Genomic DNA, 17872 nt, shown 5'->3' on the forward strand with positions numbered 1-17872 from the left:
ATAGGTGGCATGTGCTTGAGTTCGAGCCTCATAGTCAGACAAAATAATGTACTAATGTAGGGTCAGTAGAATTCAGGTATAACGAAAAGATTGTTTTTCATGACGACTCCCTAACTGCGTTGGCAAGTTTGGTGTTGATACTGTGGTCCAAGAACGATAAATTTTTGAAAACTTATTGGAATAATGTCTTTGGTTTAATATTTTTCGAGGGCATAGTTTATAAAGCGATAAGTTCAAAGAAACAAGAATAATCAGAGATGTGCTGAGTACCGCGCATTATGAACGGAACTCATTCGTTTATGGTCCATTCGTAAGTCAACAGTACATGGAATTGGGTAACTAGTTATTTTTCCGACAACCCAACTAGTGCTGGCATTTCTTTGGTATGGAAAAACTTGGTTTTGTGAACATTAAAACATTCAATATTCTCTAAAGTATAATAGAAATTCAAAATGGAAGTTCCTGCTTAAGAATCTGTAAACATATTGCACGTGTTATCTATAATTATAGGTAAAATTGCTGAAAGCTGTTTCTTTTTATTTGTATAACGTGCTTCGTTAATAAGGCCGCCAAACAGCTGGATCCGTAGAGGGTTGAGTTCGCCCCAAGTTCTCACCCGTTTCATGTTCAGGAGAATCGGACCCGTTTGACGCACTGTTGACGGGACCGTTCGGATTGTCCGGTGGGGATCCAGTTAATCCATGAAGCGCCTCACCAATCTCTCCACTTGATTCGTTACCCCCAATGGCTGAATTCAGCGATTCTAGGTATCCGTCGTGCTGTTGGTGATGACGATTGTCAACACGGTATAGCGATGGGCTTCCATGGTGAGGACTTTGAGCATAAAGGGACGTTCTAGTATCGGTGTGGTGAATTGTTCCATGATGATATTGATGGGTATGCGGATATACGATGGATTGATAGACCGAACCATGAGTTGATGCTGGTCCGACCACGGATGACACTTGTCCATGTGTTGGCGCAACCGAAGATGACGGCGCAGTACCGTAGTACGTAGAAGAATGGCCAAGCAGGGCATAAGTCGTCGGAGAACTACCAGTTCTGCAAATATGTAGAATACGATTGTTAGTATCGATCAAAAAGCTCGCAATTCTACTTGAATTAATGTTTACTTAAAAAATTGCGAGCAGAGAAATTTATTAGTCCACATTTTTGCCGCAGACTGTAATTTCTTGATGATTTATTTTTTTGTATTCTTTAGCCAATAATTAAAATAAAAGAATTTTCTGAATATGCGATTCTGCCAGTTATAGATTATATCTTTTCCTACAATGTTTAAAATTTAAATTAGGAGAGATTTTATTGGAACTAAAAGCACATGACTATTTTTATTTTTATCAGTCACTTGCTAAATTATTGAATAATTATTATTGCCGTTTTTGCACATATCGATTATTCCTCGAAATAGCTAGACGATACCACAAAAAGACAAAGCAATCTACTACAGTATTTCGGGTATGGTTATCATTTGAGACAACAAGGTATCTCAGATTGAATTCAAAAGTGAACATAAGGAGGTAGTAGGGTCAGGTGGTACAAGAAAGATGAACCCACACGAAATACCTACTGTATATTTTCCGTCGCCCAAGCCACGCTGTCTCACAACACTCTTGATTAATGCGAAATCTACCATTTTCCTTTTCCAATCAATAGTTGCCGGTAATTGGTTGGGTTATTTCAGTATTAATTTCAGACAAGCTAAATTGTAAAACATAACTTACATACACCTTAGTTCATCTTTTAATGTGCTAAGAGTTTACTAAGTTTACTAATTCACCTTATTCGTTTTCTGACAGAGTTAAAAAAATTGAAGCGGCCTAGCCTCAAACAGACGCCCAAACGAACTGATATCATTCATTTATCTGTTACCCACATGGCATGTACGCTTTAAAACTAAAAGCTTTCTGAAGAATTATTTTGCACTCTATACAGGTGCATACTTATTCTGCCTAATTTTCACAACAAACTAAACTTAAAGGGAAAATACAATATGACACAATGAAGAAGTCTAAAAATGCCACGTGAAATAATTCATAAATCTTTCTGCGACGGGATGAAATGAAATTGTAAATCGAGAATAAAACAATATACCCAGTGCCGGAGATAAACGCAGCGGCGGATGGTGCGAAATGCCCCATATTGTGATGTGAATGGAACAATTGACTCGAGTTGACTGTGCTGTTATTCCCGCTACCGGTTCCAGAAACTGTGCTGCCGTTACTCTGTACATGGGCATAGTGAGTGTGTTGGTCGTTGGTTGAAGGATTTATTTCGACGACGTTTCCACCGTTGCCTTCAGATGACGACACTGATCCCGCAGCCACTATGTTGGAATGGTATCGGTTTGTGCTCATCATTGAGTAATCGGAACCAAAATCTGACACTAATCCAACATTGCAATCGCCCATACCTGAAACAGAATCACCAAATTGTAGTTTCATTTAAGTCATGATCGTGTTTTTTCATTGGAATAAAATCAAAGCTTCAAAATTCATTTAGATATGGGAATTTTGTATCGAAAAACGTAGCTTTTCTTTGCCGTTTTCTATTGTCATAGCGTATTTAGCATGCACTATATATTTTTTTTTTATTTCTGCACTTCTTGTGTTAGTAAATTAAACTGGCGTAATGTGAACTACCATATGGATATAATTAATGTAAATAAATACATTTTCATTCAACATACTGTAGCTACGGAACAGGTTGTTTCGAGTATTGTTTGCTACCTAAAAAGTAAGGTTGGTGAGCTCAGACAATAACAGGAAGTGTTTGCCATTTTAGTGGTGTAGACCCACAGTCTCGATAAGAATAAAGTATCTATCAGAAGCATCCTAGCTCCGCAAATGTCTTTCAGTATCGCAAAAGACTCACTGAGTTTTCAGCGCCATTTTGTCGTTACTAAAATTAAACTTGCTCCATGCTCAGGGTTTCAAGATATGTTACCTTGCATGATTACACCTGTGCACGATCGTAAATGCCCCCTTGGCTCAAGCTGATTGGAATGAATTGCTTCCGGTTGCCCTCCTACTGCACAATGCGTTGGCAGCGCATCAAAAACTCGTGGCAACTTTTCCGTGTAGCCTAACAAAATAGCCCTTCTTCTCAGTTTTTTCTTAAATTTGGTTCAGCTGAAAAATTTACTGGCTTTTCTTAATGAATTCTGCCATTAAACAGGTTGCCTACGCACTACGGCAATTTTTCGAGATTTCGTTCAAAACGAAAAGAAACCTTATGGGCGAAGCTTGCTTGTCCAGAAATGCACATTGTATAAACACGTGATCCCATTTCCTTGTTCTTACTTTCTACCCTCCACCAGGAAATAGTCTCAATAAAATTTTATTGGTTTACGAACACACTGCTATCCCTTTTATTCCTCCTATTTCGGTAAACATTTTTGGCTTTACTGCATTTACCATTTTGTTTACTACGTTAGTAATGTTGAACCAAAAGCTTTCGAGCGCTTTGAAAAGCACTGTATGGATATGGAGTCAAAATGTGCTAGTGAAGAGATACCTATACGCGGAGCGCGTCAGACAATCACAATTAATCTCGCAAAACCTACTGCTTAGCAAACTGTTTGAGCCTTAATCAGAATGGGCGGGTAGAATACTGGAACGATACTTTGAAACGTTTTTTTGTATGAAACATATTTGTTTTGTCTGTGTGTGTGTCTCTGCAGTAAACAATGCATAAAAAATAATGAAGATTTAAGATGAATAACAGTAGGGCTCCTAATGATCGTTTAACGCTAATATGTTAGCAAGTGTAGATGGGGGATGGGTGATTGAGGAGGAGTGATGATCTTGTTTAACTACGAACAATTATTTAATATTAGATGAATCCTAAAATCTGCCGATCACCTTTAGATATGAGGCAAATATATCCTCGTCCAGTTATTTTAAAAAGTAAAGTTTACAGTAACACCCTTTTCTCTCATGCTTATTAACAAACAACATGATCACTATGATCATAACAGAACTTACGAATTTCGAAAGAAAAAATAAAGAAGAAAGGTAAAAACGTAGAAACGAAAAAGGTGTGCATGTTTTTGGCAATAGAGAAAAAAATAGGTCATACCAGCTGTAGTCGGAGCTATTTGTCCGTGGGCTATTGAGACGTTGACTGCATTGTTGCCTGAAGGCGTGCTTCCATTTCCTCCTACGCCGAGGTCGGTGTAGGTCAAGACGGGTGGGTTGTACGTAGTGCTAGGACTGGATGTGACGTTGCATCCAAGGTAAGACGGATAGGAACTGCTTATTGTACTGCTGCTACTGCTTCCGCTACTCAGCGCCCCAGCACTACTACCTCCGCTTCCACCGTACGGCGGCCATATTGCGTCTTGGTTGGTTGCCAAATGATTTGGCTGGCCAGCGTCTGTAAATTGCAACGGTATTCAATTATCTGCCAAATTCTGACGCATCTAAAGACATGAAAGAAACGTAAGAATGAAACGTGATATCGTTTAAAATTGCGTCGTCAATAGCAGTATCTCCTTTTGTGGTGTTTATCGCTGTTGTTATTTTTTACTGCACAATTTCTTTTAAATATTATGATAACACGTCTTTTGTTAAATTTAAGCAACAAATGGAATTTGTTATAGCATGATATACTGCGATATCCAGAGCGCTCCTGGAACTCAGATGGTCTTGACAGACACCTTAATTCTTAGAATGCGTCGAAATCTGCCAAGTCAGTTCGAGCATGTAACAAAAATACATGTGTGCCAGAGTTCATAACTTAATAAAATCCCGAAGAAAGAAGATGAGTATACCCAAGTGGTTGTTGATGGTCGTGAAGCCTAATGAAGGATGCAGACTGGCAAGGGCGTCGGTCTTGCGGCGGTGGGAATCGAGTTCACGTAAACTTTCAGGCAAGTATGGCCGCTGGGCCGATGAGAGACCGAATGGCCGAAACGACTGTTGCTGCCCTGTTCGTGTACGTTCATAGTATTAGAAGAGAAAGACAAAGACAAAAAAAAAGGCAAATTGACACATGTTTACACCAGGCTAAATACGCAGTTGACAACGAAAGTCTACAGTTTCATTTACTGGCACTGGTACTAATTACTACGACGACAGTCATGTCGATAAAGACCATAGCGGTTCTTAATATCCCAAAACTGAAGTATAACACGTTATGGCCTATGTAAAGAGGACAGGTATTTGCCGTAGAACTGAAGTTTATTCTGTAACGTTGACGATTTTTCTAAAGAAATAAAAAAATCTTGCAAAAATGTGAAGCGAAAGCATTTTAAGATGGAAAATGCCGTACGAAATCGCAATTGTATTTTCCATGTCGTCAATTTGCCGAATAAGCGTTTTGAATGCGCCTAAACTGAAAGTCGGTAAATACAACCAAAACGAGAGCCTGTGTTTAGAAAGCATCGCAAGAAAAACATTTTGCCGAATTTTCCAAAAGGATTGGCATTGTGTGTAATTAATTCCACAAAATAAAACCTGCTATAAATAGCTAGGTCGTCTGCGAAAAGCTTTAGAGAATCACTCAAACTGGGTATTTTCAGAAGCACTATAAATGAACGTTCATTCACCGACAAGCGCAAGCATAACAGCGTGAAAATAATCAATTTAGTGATCCTACTACGGAAAGCAATTTTACCATCCTTTCTGTAATAGATACCATCTGCCAAGAACGAAATGCCGTTTATTTTAGCTTTCAACTAGTTTTTTGTAGTGATCGTGCAGGGCCATGTAAATGACAATCCATCTTTGCAGTCATTAAGGCATCATCTGCCTGAGCGCGGAACTAATGAATGTAATCAATGTGCATTACGTCCCATTTTAAATAATTTTTTCCTTGCTCTCAGTTTAATATGTAGTTTTCTTCAGGTAGCCTGTGTAGAAGCATTTACCTTCCAAGATGTTTCGCCTATTTACGTCGTCATGACGGACATTACGTAATGCTTATTCTCATTCCATGCACTCACGTGTAGAAAATAAGGCGGACGTATTAGGCGACACGCAGCTAATGGTGATAACTATTTCACTAATTCCAGTAGCACATGTTTACCATAATGTTTTCTTGTTCCTATTGGGAAGCAAATGGAAGGGGGAAGGTCCGTTATAAGAACGTAACGAGGCCTCCGAATGACAGATTTTCTTATCCAGGTTATCGAACATAAATTAAGATAATCTGTATTCCGGCTGTTTTCCCCAATATTACCTTAAGGGTTGATGGTAGTATGAGACAGCCAAACAAGTATGGGCACCAAGTTATGCGTCACATGACAAGACAACGAAGTATTTCAGTCAAAGGGATGGGAAACGCTTAAATGGCGTTCTTTAATATCAATTGAAATAAATGATGTAACGATTCTTCAAAAGGCTGAAAAAACACCGATCAACCCAAAAATATTACAAGCCAACTTTCAAATTTTTTGGCGTTCATCAAAGACTTTCGTTGAATCTTTAATCAAAAGGGATTAGTTTGAGGTCAATCGTAAAAAGCAAAGCCAATGAACAACACAGCTGCATTTTTGTGTTTTGTGCGTGTTTGTGGGTGTTTTTGTTTTAGTTTTAGTTGTCACATTTATTACATTTAACTTTCATGGTAAAAAGTTAGCTAGCAAAATTCCCATGTAGAGTTAAGAGACGCGCTTCACTTGCCATGCATCACAACTTCGCGCAATTTAAATGAGCCATGAAGAACACGGTTGAGTGGAGACCTCGCATAGGCCTTGGCTCTGTGCCTCCCTTTTATCCTTCGGTTCTTTGTTACTTCAAGCAACTTTCTCTTCCAAACAGCATTTAATTTTATGGAGTTAAGGAGGTTAGGTATCAAAGCAGACTTAATTATCGGATTATAGCTTTTTCCTTTTCAAACTATAATAACTTCACCCTTAGGACAGAAATAGATAAAACCTGCAATGGCCGAATGTCTCAACGGATCAAACAACAAATGCCAGAAGGTGACGCGTTTCAGTCATAATCGACAAACACGTCCGACTTCGAAGAAAAGACTTTTTGAAAACAAGAAAAGGCCAAACTAAGAGATTCGCCTTAGGGATACGAACAAAATTTCATAATGTTAAACATTAAATGTTGTATAAATAGGAGAGGATACGCAAAAAAACGAGACACCAAAAAATATACAATAGAAGACCTATATTCTTTTTTAAAGCATTTTTGGTGGGACGAAGGAATCTTAGCAATTCTACTTTAACTACAAGTAAAAACTCAAACATATCAAACTATTCTACCCAAGAACAGCTTGTTGTAATGCCTCCAGAAGACTCGATTAGTGGTACCGGCACATGGACCAATTTCAGTACGTATGGTCTGCAATGTTTTAGCCGTTTATGGTCTTTTCTCTTCCGGACTCAACATGCAACGTAAATGCTATTCATAATAAACTAATAGTTTTTTACTTAAATTGTATTGTTAAGTTAGAATTTCATTTTTTCTTTCAAAGAATGACTTGGAAAATAACTGCAAGTATACGTCAAGCCCATCTATATAACTGAAAACTGATAACTAGTTAGTTTGAGTTCCATTTCCGTTCCACGTCAAGGATGTGTAAAGCAGAAATGAGCGGGAATCAAGAGATAAGAAAATACGGATGCAGCCTATGCACGTTTTGGCGATAAGTAATGTTTGGTTAGGATTTCCTTTTTTACGCGTTTAACAAATGAAACGTTTTCGTCGATGACTATACCTTATTGGTGTTACATACTAGTAATAGTAGCTAAGCCGTTTCTTTGAAGTAAACCCAAAATGAAATCTACGCGTTTTCTAGGGAAACATCTTCGTTAAGTTTCTGCAAGTTTTGACGGCATCGGCAGGCAACTGCATTACCGCGTGAAAACAAGGTTTATGTTCTTGTTTTCCGTTTTATTAGACTAGGATGTTTTATAGATAGCCAACATGAGTTAACAGGAGTGAGAAATTCGGAAAAATTGCAGCGCTAAAGAATTAATTGTAGAAGATCCTTTATTTTTGTACGCGAATTCACTTTGTGCCATCGTCCTTGATGAGACAAATGCGAGCAACTATAGGCTAAGCCTAACTGCAATTATAGATGTCCAAGATTCCCACGGTTCAATAGCTTTAGAAGCGGAAATGGTCTATGGCCTCTGTAGCTTAAGAGGTCTTTTGGGATTCTCCTCGTTTCTTCACACGAGAACTACTGGGTAACTAGAAAACTAAATTAAAAAAGCTCTGGCTACATGGGACATTTCCTAGTATCCAAGTAGATTACCTCGCCTCGCTGGATGTGAAAAAAGTAAAATAAAATATTGGTCACAAACTAATAGGAAACATTTCTCGGCGCTCCAAAAAAAAAAACGAACAATAAAAAAAAAAGTGAAATAAAGAAATAATTATATATTAGACGATGTCGTGAATATATGTAGCGTAAAGCTGATTTCTGCCGATAATTCAGTAACTGCCAGAAGGAGCCCATCAATCTTTTTCCGTCGAAAGATAAGAATTTGTTTGTAACCGCAGTGCCTTCATTCTATACAACTACAGGATATTCGTAGCATATTGAAACAGTGTCACGATATTTCTATGCCATATAGAGCTGTAGTTGTGATATTTCCGCTGAGTATTTCCTTGTTTCTAAGAACGCCGGCTGAAAACCAAAACAAGTTGGGTTGTATCAGCCACAGCGGAAGCTGGCGCGATAGATAACCAAAATTTTCTTAGGGAGAATAAAAAAAATCCTATACATACATAGGTTACTGTATAGCGATGCATGATATCTATAGCCGAATGTGCAAGTACGTACAATCGTTGCATTCCCCTACCCCCCTTCTTTGGCTGTTTGTTTTCCTTTTTGTCGCTGTTCATAATCTACAAAAATATTTCATCTTCTTTCGCGACGGATTATGAATATTTTGTTTTGCATTGGCGGACGATAAGCATTTGTTGACAAAGCAACAGTTCAATAGTAGTTGCTAGCAATTGTTACTGTGTTGTACGTCATTGTAGATTTACATATTTTCAAATTAGTGGCCAACCCACGAATCCAAGTCTTAATAATCTTAGTAATCCAGAACATTTTGCAACCATAACAATGAACCGTAAGCCTCACTAAAAAAAAAAAAATGTAAGTACAGCGGTATTACACGGCTTGTCGATTTTAAAGATTCCTGGTAGCCTAAACTTCAGGAAAAAAAACTTGCCAAATTAATTCCTTATAAGAGGTAAAGGGAAATGAAGATTGAATGCGTTCAAACATATGCTAAAAGTTTCCATTAGAGATATTTTAAGATGGTGTACGATGCTGTGTTACAGCTTACGTTGTCAGTTGTTTAGGCGTTGATCAGGACTGACAATAAGCATTGGCCATAAGTGTTTAAAGAGTAATTACCTTCAAAAGCACATCACAATACTAATTAGAACTGTTCTTTGTGTGCATGATGATGTGTGTCAGATGCCGAAACCAGTGTGTTTTCTTTCCAGTACAAAAAAAAGGGAAGGTGGCATGAATAGACGGAGAGGGGAACATAGCAATTAGTCTCCAGTAGGCTGAAAGGAACTAATAAAGAAAGAGAGAATGGTGGAAGGACAACAACACCAGACGCAACAGTTGATTGCAGGTAGTCTGGCACTGCTACCGTGTGGGCCGACGTGCGTGCAGCCGAGCTCCCCTCATTCAACCATGTCTGTCATGTTTCGTGCGTCTTTAACACGCGTTTTGCTCTTTTAGCTTCAGAGGATGCGGATGCATTAGGCAGCGGAGACACCGAAAAATGACATATTAGCGTCGTCGCAATTTCTCCAACACTGATTTACACGCAATCGTCAGTCCAGGCAGGTAGATAATCGCTACGTCATCATTAGTCAGGTCGAATTATTTCATTGCTCAGACTATACGGTAACGACGACTAAAAAAACCTACTTGCAGCGTTTAAGTCTGAAAGGGAATACCTTTCCCAGAATTTTACCAAATCGCCTTTTTTCCAGAATGAAGGTAATGGAGTAAATCGAAGTTCCGGTCGTCTTTCCTTTTTTCCTGACCTTCGTTATGCCGAAAATACAGCATGGAACAGTCGACTTGTTTGCAACCTTGAAACTTACAGTTTTCCAACTTCGCTGTATAGAAAGAGTTCTTCTCTTGAATTCAGCTAGCTCATAGCGTAATTACCGGTTGCCAGTGCAGCGTGAAGGAAAAATAAAGCTTACTTATTGAGGCTGCAATTACAAGCATTCGAGAGAAAAAAAATTCTTCCATCGGCACGGTTCCATTGTCGTAACATCTATTCCCACTCGTACATGACCCTCAGATATATTTATACTGTACGCATATTTGAAAGTGGAATGGTTTATAATGTCACCCCAAACTTCTAGACAGGGAGGCCAACCTAGAATGGGGTTAGTACCTAAAGCAGTGAAAAATTATTGCGAATATCTCCTCTTGAGTGGAAGTTGGAATGCATCAAGAAAGAATTCTATGATTCCCTAGGTAATAACTGTTAAACGCCAACTCAGATCATTGCTGTTTGAGCTAATTTTTGTGACAAATTCACACGACAGACGAAGTTTTCAATGTTATTAGATTTATGATTACGCGCCTCAGCTTAATCAGTTGATTTGTTTGTTGACACGTTGAGCCTTGTGGAAAATGCCACCAATTGCCGGCAGCAGTGTGAAGCGTGAAAGCTGTGACGAGTTTTTATACGGATCAAAGCGAAAAGAATGAATATAATTGAAAAAAGTTTGACGGCTATTACGAGAATACAAATCCAGATATACTCGCACCACCCGTTGTTTCTTACAGGACGTATTAGTTTGAGTGACACGATAATAAACACATCTGCCTAGCAATGTGTGGAGCTTTTTTTTTTCTTTCAAGTATTCGGTATGGCGGAAGAGAAAAAAAAATAACTAAATTGGACAATAGCGTGTAATTAGCGTAAGATGAGGGGGTGCATGCCCACATTGTGTACAGCTGTTGCAAGAGTGGGGAAGGTGCGTGTGATTAGGGGAGGATGCGTCATGGCTGTCGAGACCACGGTGTTTCAAGTACGGGCCCTGGGGTCATTCTTTTTTTTCTTCTTCCTTTTTTATTTATTTATTTATTTTTTTATCCGAGTCCCACTTTTACGTGACTACAGGTAATATTCTTAAACCATACACAAACAGCTTTGAGCTACAATGTGCTAGACAGCCAACCCCAGCTGTTACAAGTGCAATACTTAGAATATCCTTGAGTCCACAGTTATTTCCTGTTGATACGCTCTAGTTTTACTGTACGACGCATTTACATGTAATAACAACAAGGAACACAGAAGGACATATCTGGCGTTAAAATCTCCATCATCTGCATCATTTATGTGACTGCAAGAACTGCAAGATTAATTCACACCTAGAACAACACGGATGCCAGTGGTGTGATGTAACTGCAGAGCCAAAGCAAAGGAATGTCATTGCAATGTACTGTGTCTACTTTAGGCTCCTTCCATAGATTTTGCAACATTAAAAATGATACACCGCTGGATTTCACGAAGTCACAATTTTTAATAATGATATTTCACCTTTTCTAGTTTCCTGACTACGCCGAATTTATAACCCATTCACGTTATATTAATATGACGTGCAGTTCCCTCGGTAGTTACGGTACGTGTTATAGGCGGAAGGAATAATATATTCCATATATATATATATAAATATATATTCTTTCTATCAAAAATCAACATGGAAATTGTTTCAGCTGCTAAGTACCAAATGTTAGGATATGGAAACTCGCTGTTTTACATCTGAACTGGCGAAATAGTTAATTAGTTAAGTTCACCATACGCCCAGTTTTGCAGTTAAAATCAAATCCAATAATTTTTTTTGTAAGCAATGCATTGAGATTCAAGTTCTGTTTACGAACTTCTCGGTGAGGTGCGATTTTCAGTTCAGCTTAGTAATTCGTAATATAGCCATTATGTGTCAATGACATACCGTTGGTAATAATTTTTCTAAAACTCCAATGATTAGGCCGAGTGGTGCAATTACCAACATCGGCATATCTTTTCTTCTTGTCTTTGCTTACTTATATTACAGCTCATCGCTTTTAAACTCATGTCACTACCAGTGCATAGGAAAATGGAAACAGAGGTTTCAACTGAGAGATTTCTTTCTAACGGCAAGTTGCTACTATTTTTGTCGATGCAAAAAAAAAGTGTAACATTGATAGAATCCAACCATTCATCATACCTTGCACAGATCCAGTCCCAACTGATAATTTTTCTAAAATGAAATGAAGGCTGGCAAATTGCAAGCCATAAGACAAAAAAGTTACCCGTATCTTGACACATGCAACGGTAACCTTAGCTAGTCTTCCTATCAGCGTGTGATTTATACAATGCTGGTTAACGGATGTCAAAGTTTTCTAATACGCAAAGGTTTTTATGTACATTTTTTGGTTCTAGGGGTTTCCCGGAAAACTCGTTGCGATGGCGATTTCGAATGAACTAGCAAAATTGAATTCAATATCCTGGCTATGCTATTCAAATTCAAGTAAATCGTGGACGTCAATGTGAAAAACGTACATAGCAAAGTCGGTGAGCTTCAAGGTGCTTTGTACTTCATCCAGCGGGAAATGAAATTTAAAAGTGAGACACTATAAAGCATAGAGCAGTTCAAAAGAATTTCAAAGTGGATCCCTAAAACACTGAGTTCAATGCATGAGGCGTGTGCAACCATTCAAATATTGCGATAGGCTAGTTCTCAATTCCCATTTTTTTTAAATTCTGCAGAAGAGAACCGGGAATTTTAGAAACTATAAGTATTAATCCGTATCTTTCGGCGTAGCAGTGCGCTCAGATGAATACGTGGAAAGTACAATGCAGACGAGCGCACGCAACAAGTCGCCCCAAAGAATAATTGGGAATGTAAAGACGTTGCCAACAACATTGGGATAACCATGTTGCCCCAATTTCGACGTTATGGGCTTTGCTTCGGGAGATACTGTAAATACAGTTACGCATCACAAAAAACCGAAAAAAACGATGAAAAGCGATAGCATTCAGCTACTGGCGTTTGGCCATTCGTGCCGTTGCAGAAGCGAATGGCAGTAAGAGCTAAGCTATTTATCATATTTACTCATTGAACCCCTTAATTTAGCACGCCGAAAGGCTGAATAATCAAACAGAATCCTAAACAAGACTGTATGGCTTGCCGTAACTTACGTGTTTTGCTTCGCGGCTCTCGAGGACCATCAACGGTCACTTTGATGGCTTTGGAGTAGGTGGCCACCTGTGGAGGAGACGTACTAACTGTGATAGTCAATGTGAAGCTCTTTCCTGCAGAAAAGAAAAATATAGTTAATATATGCCGATGTGAAGCTTGATCAAACTTAAGCAATTATCAGCAGACAGGTGAAACAATTGAATTCATTAGCTTTCCACAGGCATTTTTTCCATATCAGGGAAACGTGCACCATTCCCTCGTGAACATTTTCCACCTGTCGAATTGGACGGTTGCATGGTCTACTTGGGAACGAATGTGACGAAACCTGGCTACCATCAACAAAACACATATTTGCATGTTGCGGATACATTGTCTATGTTCTTCACTTGTGAAGGAAAATTATACCGTCTTATACGAGTCATGCAGGAAGAACTTATTTAGAACTCATTTTGTAATCGTACTGTGGATTCCCAAGTCGAGCGTATAGCGCCACCGTATCATATCCTTTAAAGCTTACGTTTAAGCTGTGGACAAAGGAATCATGCCGGTACCGGTGCTCACATTAGGTGTAGATACCGACGGCATGGCACCATAGTAATTGATGCTCCAGCTGGAAAAATGGTCGATCTTTGACCTCTTTGTTTCCTATTTTCGTTACTGACTTAAATAGTCTTCCTCCCTTTATTTGAAATAATCAAGTGCCTGTGTGGGTGTAAGAGCTCCCTTTGCAACAACCGTGCCTTGTTCTCAAACCCTTTGGCGTTTTTTATTTTCTGGTAACGACCTACCGGAAACAGCCATTTTTTTTCTTCTTCTTCTTCTTTTTCTTTTAGAACGCCTTCTTAAATTTTTCTCGCAACTACTTCCCCACCCCCTAGCTCGTTTTTTACTGGAAAAAGTTCCTTTGGGAAGTTTAACTTGTACTAACATCAGTTAGGCCTTAGTTAAATTCCAAACAACCGAATATTCTCAACCGTACACAACCCTTCGTGGATAATCACATTTTCGTGAGAATGAAGAAACTAAATTAATAAAATTATTTCGATAGCCTAGCCCGATTTATATTTTTGTTTATTGGATACGTGTTTTTCTGAGGAATGGGAACAAAGTGTTTATAAAAATGGACTAAGGCACGAGCCACGTCGCAGAATGATCTCAATAGCTTTTTAAATACAAGTCTGTCAATTTCGTTTTCGCCTTCTAGACCAACAATTGGTGTGCTGCTAGATTTATATTGCAACCATTGTATTATGGCTGCAGCAGGACTGAAAGAAGATTGAATGAAAATTTAATTTAATTCTTTTTTTTCCAAGAAATTTTTTTAGACTTACTTCTTCCAGAAAAAAAACAAATCTTGGAATGAAAACTGGTCTGAGATTTCGAAAACGGAGCAAGCACAGCCACGCATGATCAGTCGCAATGATTTTTTAAAATCTTCCATTTTCTTTTGGCATTAACGTAATTGTCCAAACAATTCTGAACTATTCATATTTCAAAATAGAGTAAAATATGAGGATAGAAATGTCCCGCAGATGGTTTTCAAATGAACCGAACACGCAAAGTTTGCTTTTGACTGATTTCCGACTGATATCCGACAAACATTCTAGAAAGCTTCTTCGTACAACGTGGGTACTCTAATTAATCTCGAATGTTGGCTATTTTTCAGCATTAGAGTTTAGTTTCAGTTTTTGTGCATTTTTGACGCAAACCAAGTGGAGAGTTAGGATTCAGGTCGATAGGGTTTGGCAGGTAGTAGCTGTCAAACCGTTGTTTTTGCCGTCATATCAAATATTTCCGCATAACTGTGAATATTCCATATGACGTAATGCGATCAACGATGGATAATGGCAATATAAATAACCACAGTATTTTTTTTGCGATAGATTACAAGTCACATACCGAAATATTCTAAATCGTGAACTAATTTGGTTTTTCTTTTAAGATTCTGACTCAGTAGCACACAAATTAAGTGGAAATAAACGTACCTCTTCCTGATCGGCCAATGAAGCGGAGATCGTTGAATTTAGCCACGTGATTTTTGACAATGGCGGTGGCATTGCGAAGTTCAGAGCTGCAGTTTTCATCGTTACCAGCCCTCACGGTCACAAGAGTTCCATCTTCGACGCCTCCAAGACAGACGACGCGAAATGCCGTCGGTAGCGTCTTGTTCGAACGCCAATGCGTGGGCAGAGCCGTGCAGATGACGCAAGGAGACCCGGTGCGCACCAGCTCGCCACCCAGCAAGGCCGACGGAGCAGAGGGATCGCCGATGATCTCGGTTAATGCCCGATCAGTCCATATTAAATCGGTGGTCGAGGGAGCACTGTCGGGTCTTCCCCCTTGAGACGGTGACGAGGATGACGATTCGGTTGGTGAGGCCAGTTCGCTACTAACGGATTGGTGATGCGGTGTAGCAGCAGCCTGACCCGATGGCATATGCATTTCGTTTGCTAGCAACATGGTTGACACTGTTCGTGGACAATAGCGTGTCGAATGCCAAGCGGATTATGTCCACGATAAACGAATAGTCTTTCAGCACAACTTCGCCGTTTCACCTGAAAGTCGCAAAAATGGGAGATGTAGTCATGTTTTTGTCAATCAAAATGCATTTTCATTTTCCACTGACACTTGCTCATAGCTGCTCGTAATCTACATTAACCACCAATAAGAATAGGTCTAAGCAATAACATAACTTTAAAACTATTACGAATCAGCAAATATAGAGTTGAAATTTTTCGTTCGAAACCATTTAAATGTGTGTATGTATAAAATGTAGGAACGCCCTTTGAAGATAAGCGGATTTCTTTGGATTACGGTGTCCCCAAATAATCGGTTGGTGTGCAAAATAGCTGTGCAGCAGCCAAGCAATGGATAACAAAGGTGATTTATACAATATTTCAAGAAGCTTACATTTTCTTTTACCATTAAAACTCCATGTATCTCTTTGAAGACTAACATACACATACAGCACTAATGTTACACTACCAAGCATGGGATAATATATGCTGGAATATGAACAAAAAAGATATGCATTCCACAGGAAGGGAAAATATGAACTGAAATCTTGCACGATCTGCCTCCCGTTAAGGTTCAAAGTCAATGTCCTGCTCGATCAGATGCACGTCTCACCAAAAGTCGTAACAACAGGGACAATTAAAACAAAAAACGAGTTGACATACTGTATGTAGTTTCATTGTTTCCTTATTAGTTAATTCCCCTAATAGTGACTAGTACTATAAGTTGTCCTGCCAATAGTATTATGCTAGGTATTTTTTATTTTTTATTTTTTTTTGTCCAAATCTGCATTGTTTCCTTTGCTTCCCTTTTATGGAGGAAATTCTCATTCCCCCTGTTTTCCAAGTAGCTCTTAATTCTACAGCTTTCCGTTCTGTTTCAGTTCCAAATAGAGAAGCCTGTTTCGGCTAGGCAGTTGTCTCTCTCTCAGGCATGATTTTGCAAGATTGCCCCAATAAAAAGAACGGTATGCAATAAAGGTGTTCAGAAAGTCTTGAATTTTTCAGCAGCTATGATAGAATCAGGTAAACGGTGGTATAGCTACCTATGGATCATGAAAACTATAATGTTGCTTGTATGCCATAACGTAGAATTAGCGTTCATTTTTTTCCAAGCACAAAATAGAATAAGCTCTAATATTAGCGTGTCCATTAACGACACCGGAGCTTGAAACCATGGAGAGCATACTTACTTTATGAATGATTCCAATACTTGCCGAACTGATTAAAAACGACACTATTCCTTTGAAATGATAAATTTAACAACACTTCACTGGGCTTCGGTAATGCGTTTGTCGCACAAGGACGATAATTCACCAGAAGATGTCTGAACGATGTGAATGAACCATAAGTCAATGCAAAACAGGTTGTTGTGATGAAAATGAGAGAATACTGTTTCTCGTCACAGTTGCAACGCCACTGAAAGCCTTACCACATTCCCCGTGCCCAAAAGGCACGAAAGAAAAGCTCCGGTAGCAAACATGTCTGTAGTGTGTCGGTGTCTTCGGGATTCGGCTAAGGGCTGTACTTCTGTAGGAGGGGCTAGCGCGCGTCGTCGCCAGCCAATCAAACCGCGTTCCGTTCAAAGTGAAATAACTTACCATAAAGCACATCCAATCGAGACCGTTCTCGTTCAGTTCTTCGCTCAAGTGTGGCGTTCCCTTTTTTATATCTTCCGCTCGCACGAATTCAATGAGACTAACTGGACCTCCCTTCACTTTGGCTAGAATTGAGTTCACAGTAACTTTACGTGAAAAAATTGGGCTTTCCTTGGAAATGCAGAAATAATGATTTCCTATCGCCTTTTTTATTTCAGTATGACCAGTGACATTCCATGATAGGATCCTTGCCTTCTAGCGTGCGTAACTACTGGCTCTGAAGCAATGAATGCAGGTGGCCAACATAAATTGATTTCATTGCTGTAGGTATAGGTGCCAACTGTACGTTGGTAAATAGACGCCAAACATGTTGATTACTAGTGTACGTAATAAGATCTAAGTCGAAAAAGAGACCGTAAATAAAAAAAAACGATTGAAGCATGAATAATGAATGTGATCCTGATGACCACCCACCATCAAGGCGACATTAAGATTGTTATTTTTATTTTTTTTTCCCTTCTCCGACAACACAGAATGCGCTATCAAGTATGTGTATCAAAAGGGAAAGGTGGGCTGTGGAGAAGCGTACCAGTAAAGGTGG

The 17872-nt window shown here is 39.0% G+C and overlaps 1 protein-coding gene across 2 annotated transcripts; it reads right to left on the reverse strand.

Annotated features, from left to right (window-relative positions):
* Window positions 1–248: 248 nt before the first annotated feature.
* On the reverse strand, window positions 249–17137 carry LOC130685342 (runt-related transcription factor 1-like). 2 transcript variants are annotated; one of them, XM_057508636.2, is made up of 7 exons: window positions 16867–17136; window positions 15146–15715; window positions 13160–13273; window positions 4793–4948; window positions 4099–4395; window positions 2113–2431; window positions 249–1062 (listed from the first exon to the last, which is right to left on the reverse strand). In XM_057508636.2, the coding sequence occupies exons 2-7, from the start codon at window positions 15618–15620 to the stop codon at window positions 558–560; spliced, it is 1866 nt and encodes a 621-aa protein (XP_057364619.1). In that variant the 5' UTR covers window positions 15621–15715; window positions 16867–17136; the 3' UTR covers window positions 249–557. The 2 variants fall into 2 exon arrangements, with proteins under 2 accessions (XP_057364619.1, XP_059350441.1); XM_059494458.1 differs by lacking the exon at window positions 4793–4948 and having other exon boundaries at window positions 16867–17137.
* Between the last annotated feature and the right edge of the window lie 735 nt (window positions 17138–17872).

The sequence above is a fragment of the Daphnia carinata genome, chromosome 3 (genome assembly GCF_022539665.2).
Source record: "Daphnia carinata strain CSIRO-1 chromosome 3, CSIRO_AGI_Dcar_HiC_V3, whole genome shotgun sequence".
Taxonomy (NCBI): domain Eukaryota; kingdom Metazoa; phylum Arthropoda; class Branchiopoda; order Diplostraca; family Daphniidae; genus Daphnia; species Daphnia carinata.